The sequence below is a fragment of the Gadus macrocephalus genome, chromosome 22, assembly GCF_031168955.1.
Source record: "Gadus macrocephalus chromosome 22, ASM3116895v1".
NCBI lineage: Eukaryota > Metazoa > Chordata > Actinopteri > Gadiformes > Gadidae > Gadus > Gadus macrocephalus.
Genome location: NC_082403.1, coordinates 15001699 through 15011664, shown reverse-complemented (window position 1 = coordinate 15011664; position 9966 = coordinate 15001699). Strand labels below are relative to the sequence as shown.

Below are 9966 nucleotides of genomic sequence, written 5' to 3'. Positions count from 1 at the left end.
AGTAAAGTCATAGAGGCAGAGTACTGCAATAGGATGCATTTAGTCTTCAACCAGCAGATGGAACCATGGAGCAGGCTCATTACAGTTACATCTACATTGACAGGCACGTTGGAAAATGCCATTTTCATAATACATTAGGCATTTTAAATTATATACATTATGGATAATTTAATCTTGATATGGTTAAAGAGATTAACATTGTTTGCTGTACAGTGTATTCAACGTTTGGACTTGTAGTGAAGATGCAAGCTTTTAAATATACAATTTTATTACAGAAAGCTACTTTGGCTGCAAATCGTGCACAAACGTATAATTAAACATTTACAAAACAAACTGAAGGAATCACATAACGAAAAAGGGCCAAAGTCATTTATCCACTTGTTTCCACTTTAAAGGGGTAGTACTGAGAGAAGTCATGGATCACTTTGAGAGCTTCATTGTAAAGTTCCAGATCTGGAGGGTAAGAGGAAACAAAGATTAACAACATAAGAGCTCAAAGTGCACTAAAACCGCTTCAACATGAGAAAAATATGTACATGTGTCTGCAATGACAAATAAAGAAACTTCTTGTGTTCAAAAATAAAACTCACCAAAAGCGACGCCCTTCTCGTCCTGGAATATGGTGTAGGCAGAGCCCATGAGAGCTCCCTTGTTGGTCACCATGCCAACGACTTCCACCACGCCACTCAGCTCCTCGTCAAGCTGGAGAAGAGGAGGCATCCTTCATGTTGGTATATTATATCAGGCTACTCAAGCTACTGTACTTGAGAAGCGTCTCCGAAGTAAGAACTTTAAATGAGGACTTTGAGTTATTAAGATATTATTTGAGTTTGAGATACCCATTGTATAGTCTCGACTTGCATCCCAGCCCTTTATCGTCTATATGGCATTTTGCATTCCTACTGACGTTAGGCCTTTGCATTTAGCAATTGTCCTCTTCAGACATATGTCTTAAAATTGAGAGAATTTAGTCTGACCTCGGATTAAGCCACTTCTTGGGCACTAATCAACCCCCCTACATAACACTTGGTCGATTTCTTCATATATGTAATATTTCTCATCTTACATATTCAACCATGTAGTCGTAGTGGCTTGAAAGGGAAGATAAACAAACGGACCGTATGGAGTCAATCCGTCCCTGTTATATAACGTTAGACGTCTCTAGAGGATCAGTAACTAGGAGAGAGGCGGCTGTACTCACGGGTTCGTTCAGCTCCACTGACACCACCTTCCCTTCTCCATCACACATGGTGAAGGACTTCCCTGAGGGATGGACCTGCGGACAGGACGAGACGTTAGTGATCACTCCTTTGTGGAAGACCTTCACTCTCTCCATCAGACAGGGTTACGGTCCTCCCTGAGGGATGGACCTGTGGACAGGATGAGACTTTCGGGACCACTGCTATAGCCCTGGACTGAATGAACAAACACAACGTCGGTGTTTAACCAAACCAACCGACGAAGAGGAAAGTCCTACCTTCTCCACGCGTCCCACGAAGCAGACGGGGCGGCTCACATACTGGGACAACATGGACGTGTTTATTCTGGCTCTCGGGGCTTCATAGATAGCTGACATCTTGTTGTCCTCCTAGGTTTGGTGAACTGGGAACAACGCTGTGTTGCGCGGGAAATATTTGATTGTATGTTTTGTGTCAAAGGACATCCCTGATTGGCGGTGCATGTGTCACCCAAGGCCCCAACATAGGGTTCATGTACCGGGAAACCCAAATACCCAAAACGAACGCACCCAAAACGAACTACGTATTTCCTGGCGTTCTGTAGTGATATACTGTCCCCTCAAACAATAGTTATACCGTTAGGTGGTTCCCACTCAATTTGGAAATACATGTGTGTATCTGTACATAGGCTAATTTTACTATTATCTGGAATTATATGGTTGGTGTCGGTCAAATGTGTATTTTAATGTCCTGGTATTCATCATAAATATGTTAAGATTGCGTAGATTAGCGCATAATTCCGGGAATGGTTTGCGGAGGCTGGTTTCGACCCGGAGCGAGTTGAACGCCGCGCCACAGCTACCATCACAACAGCGATACAAGGAAGACACAAACCGATAATGTTGTCCGTATTACTTTAAAACGAGACATTTAAACCACCAACAGTTGATTTAAAGCTACATCTACAGTAGGTCGTTCATTTAATTTTGACCAGTGTTAAGGCGATGCAACATCGCAATGTTGAGGAATAATGGCCACCGTTATCATGGGGTCACCAGACAGTAAAGTAAACTTTCAGTTCCCTGGAAGTCACTCAGCACAAGCCCACTTACTGGCGATTAACTATTATGACTTGATCGATGTTATGGTTGTATTTGTCTAATGCTAAGGGAATACTCGTTGTAATCAGGCACTTGCCCACAGATCGGAGTCATGCTGAACTTTCTGGGTCTTCGTAAAGACCCCAAGAAGACGACCCCCGAGAAGGAGACGGACGGGGGGTTCGTGATAGTCGGTAGGACAGACTATGACATTTACTATCTCTGATAACGATGTGTTTGCTAAAACGATTTATCCTGATATTTAAAATAATCTCGCAATAAAACTGTAAGGAAACGAAACCGCTGTTGAAGCAGGTAGTCGCGTTGAGGTCACGTGTCTCCTGCACTACAACCAATGAGTTAATCTGAAATGAGATGAGAGATACTTTTTTAAGCTTCATCGCAATAAAATATCAAGTCGCAGACTAAATTCAATATTCTCATATGTATTAGCAGAACTGTTTTTGTTTAATTTTTTACATTCGTGAAGGCTGCCTTTTCTGAGCTGTATCTTCAAATTACTTCATCAACTATAATTATTTTCCCCCTAGAATTCTTCAGAGAAATAAACACAGTCAAGGTTGGTTCGTTTTGCAGATATGGACAATCCCTAAAAGAAATGTAGTCTGTGTTAGTATTAAAGATAATTTTGTGTTTCCCAAATTTGAAATGAGGCTGTAAATAGGCTAAAGAAAATGTATCAGTCTGGGAAATTCCTTCTTCCTACTGTTGGTTTCAGTGTGAGGTCTGGTTGATCCTGTGTCTTTAATTGGAAGAGCTCCCAGGAGAGTGGCCGCAGATGGCCTCGAGTGGCCTGTTATGTTTGGCGAGGGTTTCTGTGCACAGTGCTCTAACCTCCAGTCAAGTTGACCCACCCCCATGCTCCCAGATGCTCCCCATGCTTGGTTTAATCCTGCTCTTCGATCCAAGCATGTTGAAGAATATAGTAATGTCATATTGATGGCTGCCACAGTGTCATGTTACAAGGAATATTATAATTCAATACAAAACACAATGTTGTTAAACAGAATTTTAATTAAATAATACTGTTTTGTTCTATCTTTTTATCTATCCTTTATCTTCAAGAAAGTATACTCAAGATCAAATGCAATAAACAATAAACAATCACAAAGGAGAAACACTGTTCATAAAACATCCAAAATTAATAATTTGTTTTATTTTATTTTCAATGAATTTAGGGCCCCTTAAAATAGTTTTTTGGAATTTGTTAAATCGGTACATTTGTTTTGAGCTCTAATCCCATGGCGGTAGAATAATAGAAAAAGTAGATGAAAGTCCTTCAGTTTTGGTGTGGAGTGTTAGGAGACCAGTCCCATTCTGTAGCCATGGGAACTGCCTGCCAGCAACACCACCCCAGCAGGGCGGAGTTAGGGTCATGGTGAGTTTCTTGCCGAACATGACCCCCCCCCCCCACACACACACGCACGCCTTCATCTATCCATTTGGTAACCGAGGCAGGAAGATCAAATCCTCCTGAGGGTTGAAGGGTTTTTGGAGAAAAACAAGGTGCTATGGCTACCCCCCAACATTAGGGGGCAGGCTCAGCCTCATGTGTCACATGAATCTCAGAGGCTCGTCACTGAAGGTCTTTGAGTTCGTGGTTCATTTCCTTTGTGTCCAAAGGGCACGTTGACGCATGAATAGTGTTTTTGTTCTTTGTGACTGCATCCACATATCATTTAGATGCTTTTAATTGGCTGTACGAATTTAGTTTTTTTATGGATACAAATATCTTTTTCACAATGATGTTGCATGCAATCTGAAGGAGGACACATCCGTGGGAGTGGTTGCTTCAGAATTTTCCCCATTGTCTGATTTCTGAAGCTAGTTCTCTGAGAAAATGGTGCCTGCCTCAAAGTGTAGATCAGAGTCCAAGTCAGTGTGCAGCCGAGTCTGAAGAGCTGTCTGTTTAAGTCCCAAACAGCTGTTTTCCGCCTTTCTTGACCCGCCTCTTTTTCTCAGACACTCAATTGGCTTCTTGTGTGGATTACAGGATTTTGCCAATTTTATATATATCTTCAGAGAGGGAAGACAGTCGGTGTGCATCTGTGTGAGCTGACTTGGCTTCTAACGACATTATAAGCGATACCGTACTCTTAGCTTAACCAGTGTTAAGTCCCGGACCCTGTCACGCATTACAAGGCATTATCCCTGAGAATGTGTTGGCCCATTCTATTTTCTCACCTAGTTTGGGAGTGGCCTCTAGCTTTGTATGCCTTGCATTGCACTGCACTCATAAGCACTGACATAACCCCATGAGATCACTAACACAAGCTGCACAAAATAGCAGGCAAGCCAATAGAGTCTAGAAAACGTTTTACTTTAGAAATACATATGTTTTTTAACAAGCCACATGCAGTTAATATTTTTTGCACTGGCTTTTACCTACAGCACAGAGACTAAACTGTGTGCCCTGTTTGCAATGGGAAGAATATAACTAATGATGCCAATAAAAGGAGACGTCACATTAACTGGTGACATTAACTTACCAAAATCATGACCACTATCAGAAATCCAGCGGTAACTATTTGTGTCCCCTCCAATGCATGGTGGGAGAGAAGGGTTCGGCTGACGGGTCTGGGATGAGGAGGAAGGCTAACTTACAGCTTCAGCTCTGAGTCTTATTGAGGTCAAAGATGAGGCTATTTAGAAACTGCTAACCCAATTGTCTTGGCGATGGAGAATACCTAGTCTCACGTTGTTTAGCATTATGGATTTGTTTCAAAGCTGCAGATCTTTTCGAAGACAGAGACTCACCTCTAACTTTCACAGTGGCCCTGCCAGGAATTCCTCTTGCAGATGTGAATGGAAAGTGCGGCTCTAAAATGTCAGGAAATATGTCAGGTTCTATTTTAGATGGGTTTCATAGAACTGCAGACTTCATGCTCAGGGAAGATTTATTTTGGCAGCGTTTTCCTAAGGATTGTTCCTCGTGACCCTAAGAACAGGAATACACACAACAATCTCACTCCTTTTGCTTGCTGAGTGCCTGCATACTTTCTGGAACAGGAGGAGTGAGATAGGAACATTTTACTAAAGTCACTGGGACTATATTTGAGAACCATATGAGTTCCAATGCCAGTCTCAGTAAAGGGATTATAGGGTATGTAGACAGAAGTGATTAAGTGCACCAGTGAGAGTAAAGTACTCAAGGGATACAAAAAAACCTAAGTGTGGCTGCAGCAGGATTACAGTCCACCAGCACTGTGTTTTGGTTTGGACTGCTCAACAGAAAGATGCAATAAACTGGGCCCATGTGGCCCTAGCCTGAGTCACACTCCTGCTATGGCAATGGCTGCTTCTATAGGTTCCATTGAGGATGAATCGGTCATGGACCACAAGGGGATGGGGAGAATAGGCCAGTCAAATGCTGTATTAAATCCTGTAAGCATGTGTGGTGTAGCTGAGTGCTATGTGCTATCAAGATGTAGTGGGTGTGGTGCAAGAACAGCTGTTCTGTCTATGAACCAGGATCAGGGACCTCACTGGTTACAGTAAGAGCTGGTCTGTCTATGAACCAGGATCAGGGACCTCACTGGTTACAGTAAGAGCTGGTCTGTCTATGAACCAGGATCAGGGACTTCACAGGTTACAGTAAGAGCGGGTCTGTCTATGAACCAGGATCAGGGACTCCACTGGTTACAGTAAGAGCTGGTCTGTCTATGAACCAGGATCAGGGACCTCACTGGTTACAGTAAGAGCTGGTCTGTCTATGAACCAGGATCAGGGACCTCACTGGTTACAGTAAGAGCTGGTCTGTCTATGAACCAGGATCAGGGACTCCACTGGTTACAGTAAGAGCTGGTCTGTCTATGAACCAGGATCAGGGACTCCACTGGTTACAGTAAGAGCTGGTCTGTCTATGAACCAGGATCAGGGACTCCACTGGTTACAGTAAAAGCTGGTTTGTCTATGAACCAGGATCAGGGACTTCACTGGTTACAGTAAGAGCTGGTCTGTCTATGAACCAGGATCAGGGACTCCACTGGTTACAGTAAGAGCCTGATGGGACTCTGATAATCTCACTTTCTGACCTAGTTTACACTTGAATGACGAGAAAAAAACAGTCAAAGAAGTCGTTCCTGTCTTTCTTTTCCCCCCACTATGGTCCTTTTTTGAATCCCCACCATGGCAGCCACCCAGCCGTTGATCTGCCGACACTCTGACTCAGTGTTGAGCTCTTGGTTGGCGAGGAACCGCAACGAGTGAACCTGTTTAAAGGTGTTCCGGTGTGTTCCACGTGTGGCTTACTAAAGGACCTCTTTATGTTTCCTCCCCAGGGGAGACGGTCGGGGAGGAGAGCTGGAGGATGCAGAGGGCCTACGGGTCCCACCCGTCCACCAACGTGGTGGTGCAGTCGTCTCAGGTGCTCCACCGCTCCGCCGCCACCGCTCACACTGTCGTGCACTGCGGCCGAGCGGAGTAGACGTGTGCACAACAACACATTGGTGTACTGGTGTGTAAGCATGTGCTTCTTATGGCGCAACAGCAAGCTGGTGACGATAGCGGCAGACCGGCAAGACTGTTGACCAGAGCTGTGGTAATCATTAGCAAAGTATGTTTCTCTTGGAAAAGAAGGAACACTTTAACCGGATATGCCGACAACTAAATGTTTTTGTCTACATATAAAATATAGATGTTTGAATATATCTCTATCTTTATAGATATAGAAATAGATATATCTATATAGTAAGTGCTCACGTTGCCGTGGCCCTGCCTGAGTGGCTCCTGGTTTGTTTGGTGTTTGGGATCCTGGAGACTGTAACTATGTGTGGTTTAGCAGAATCCACAACACGGTAGGCCTGAGTAGGTAGACTCATGCTTGTTAGGGTTCTCTTTGTGCTCCCAAAGGTATCTGCAACTCTCTCTCCATATTGCAAATAATGAACGTCAACTGCAGGGACATTACGCTGCAATCAGCAAACAATGGCAAGGATGAAATAAATTATATATGTAATGCAGCAAAGGATAGCATGGAATATACAACCTTATTTTGTTCACGTTAATAACAGTAGTAGCTATGCACTTAAACTCTTCTTCATTCCATAAGACGTATAGAAAACGTATTGAATGCAAGAGAAAGACAGACTATGAGTGAATGAATGAATTCACTGTTAACCTATTCACATGAGCAGGCAGTATATTCCTACTTAAAAACGGGCACTATAATGACAAACAGAATAATACTTTTCACTCTTCACTGGTCTAAACAAACCGACTCCTCCACATCTCACATTAACCTGTGTTATTTAGCCGTCCCACTGACAGTGTTTACAGAGCCATGGCGAGTTCTACAAACAGCAGCATGTCTGCAGCGCTTTAGGACTGTAATTGTGGTGTGACCTGCATTGAGAACAGTGTTGAGGTTTGTACAGATACTGCATCTGTCGGTGGTCACCGTGGCCTCAGCACCCATCGCACTTCCTTCCTCGGGTTGTTGCAGAAGTGCACAGCCTGGACTGGTTTCACATGTGGCCGTGTCTGTGAACTGAAGTTTTATTTTGCCTACGTGTCGGGAGCGTGAGGAAGACCGTACACTGACTTAGGGATCCCACGAGCTGTGTCAGAGGTTCTGACAAGTACTGTCGGCGTCTGGGGATCAGCATGTTCATCACCTCATTAAGAAAGTATTTGGATGGAAATATTGACTCTGGGAAAGGAAGGTCATTAATACTAAATGTTGATCCATAAGCTTATATATTTCTGGCCTCATGTCATATAAATCACTCCTCTTTAAAGAAACGGGTCACAGTTTGAAATGTAAATATTAAATGTGTGTTGTGCTGCACACAGCTTGCCTTTTTATGCAAGTTAAGAGTAGGCCAAGTGTTCTATAGGCAATGCCTAAATGAACGCATTGTAGTAATGTGGAATGTCTGCCAAATGTGGCCTGTACATCAAACTCCACCTGGTATCAGCCCATGTACTTTCACTCACATTTAACAGTGGATAACCACTGGATGGACTTCCCTTTTAGTCTAAAGTGATGAATATAATATAGTCAAAAGAAGGTTCAGACCTAAATCTGCCACCCAGTGAACAGAAGCGACTGGTCAGCTGTATATAGACGATGCATGGCCTTCTGTTGAGCTATGGAAGGAGCGGAGACGATTCTGCAAAAATTGTTACCCCTGTAAAATTAGAACTTCAAAGTCATTGACCAAGTATTGCAATTAACAAACCTTTGCAATCCCATCTCCTTCCAGTACCCTCAGCTGTACCCCCACCTGGCGGAGCCCAAGAGGCCAGCCCCAGCCGTGCCCACCGCGGCGGCGGCGGCGGCAGCAGCAGCAGTCGCCCCAGCCCCTGCTCCCACAGACCTGAACGTGTCCGTGCCTGACTTCCTTGGAGACGTCCCCTTCACCCTGGCCCCCCACATCCTGGCCATGCAGGGGGGGTTCCCCCTGAACTCTGACCTGAACCTGTCCCGGGACGTGAACTACAACCTGACCAGTTTCAACTACGACTTCACCCTGGAGAACTCTGTGCTGTGTGACCTGTGAGGCCCCGCCCTGGGGGGGGGTCTACCGCTGGCTCTTCTGGCCTCCCCTCTGGTCAGAGACGATGTAGCATAGGAAAGAGGAGGAGGGGTGAGGGGGGGTGGGTGGAGGTCAGGCTACACCAAGCAGACACATATTGCGTACAGTTGGACAGGATGTGGGTGGGACAGCTCAACATGCCTGAGCGACTGTAGGGTGTCAAAACGACGATTGGACTTTTCTGATTCCAAGCTTCATCGTTTACAGAGCGTTTATTATAAAGATACTGACAAGTGTCAGTGCTTTGGTTAAGTTATATTTGTTCATTTTCCCATTTCAGAGAGAAAAAGGTCAAGAACTTCATTCATCTAATGCCATATCTGGTCCTCCCTAATTAGGCAACACTGTAACATCCAGGGGTAGTGGATATAATACAAATTCATGTACTGTATGCATTTAAAATGGGGTCTTTCATCAGCCATGGGGACAGTCCTGACCCCGAGGTTAGATGCAGTTTCTTTTGACAATATGTTGAGTGGCCATTGCCATAGCAGCCTACATTGGCCCTTACTGAACACTGAGCAGGATGCTGTCGGTGTTCCATGCTGATTACAGGTCAACTGTATACATTTTGAGCAATAGAAGAAAATGGCCTCCCTGTAGGTTAATCCAATGAGGATGTTAGAAGGCCATCCTGGCTTGTTTTATTGTTATGTAGCCACAGCTTACGTTGATGATTGTATCTTGGTCTCAGAAATGCCTGCTGTTAAGGACATAGCAAAAATAAACAATCCTTATGTCCTAGTAGTAGTTATACTTGATAGTATTACAGCTTTATATATTTTTGTCTAGGGGTTTTGCCAAGTTAATTTAATGATTCAGGTTACGGTGATATTGGTATTCATATACCAATATTTCTCTCTAATTATGAAGCAATGTGTAAATCCACACATTTCTGTATGTTCATTGGTTTTATTTGTGCTCTTTTTGTACCTGTTTATGAACAGATTTAGCTTGTTTGTATGCATTCACTTTGGAACTTGCTGTGCCTTCTTCATGTAAATACGATCTAAATTTTAGTCTACTTCAAAAGCAAAGACTATATTTCGGATTTTCTTGTTTTTATTAAAATGTTTTAAGATCCATGAAATTTAATGTTATTCTTTTTGTGATGGTGGATTTGTGCCT

At 43.7% G+C, this 9966-nt stretch overlaps 2 protein-coding genes across 3 annotated transcripts; one reads left to right on the top strand and one right to left on the bottom strand.

Moving 5' to 3' along the window:
- Window positions 1-250: 250 nt before the first annotated feature.
- On the bottom strand, window positions 251-1688 carry rpa3 (replication protein A3). Its single transcript, XM_060044324.1, has 4 exons — window positions 1478-1688; window positions 1202-1276; window positions 591-702; window positions 251-453 (listed from the first exon to the last, which is right to left on the bottom strand). Exons 1-4 carry the CDS (start codon window positions 1574-1576, stop codon window positions 371-373), a joined length of 369 nt encoding a protein of 122 aa, XP_059900307.1. The 5' UTR covers window positions 1577-1688; the 3' UTR covers window positions 251-370.
- Window positions 1689-1844: 156 nt separating this feature from the next.
- umad1 (UBAP1-MVB12-associated (UMA) domain containing 1) lies at window positions 1845-9928 on the top strand. Of its 2 annotated transcripts, none has more exons than XM_060044322.1 (4): window positions 1845-2145; window positions 2382-2472; window positions 6580-6665; window positions 8506-9928. In XM_060044322.1, exons 2-4 carry the CDS (start codon window positions 2391-2393, stop codon window positions 8800-8802), a joined length of 465 nt encoding a protein of 154 aa, XP_059900305.1. In that variant the 5' UTR covers window positions 1845-2145; window positions 2382-2390; the 3' UTR covers window positions 8803-9928. The 2 variants fall into 2 exon arrangements, with proteins under 2 accessions (XP_059900305.1, XP_059900306.1); XM_060044323.1 differs by having other exon boundaries at window positions 2368-2472.
- Window positions 9929-9966: the final 38 nt, after the last annotated feature.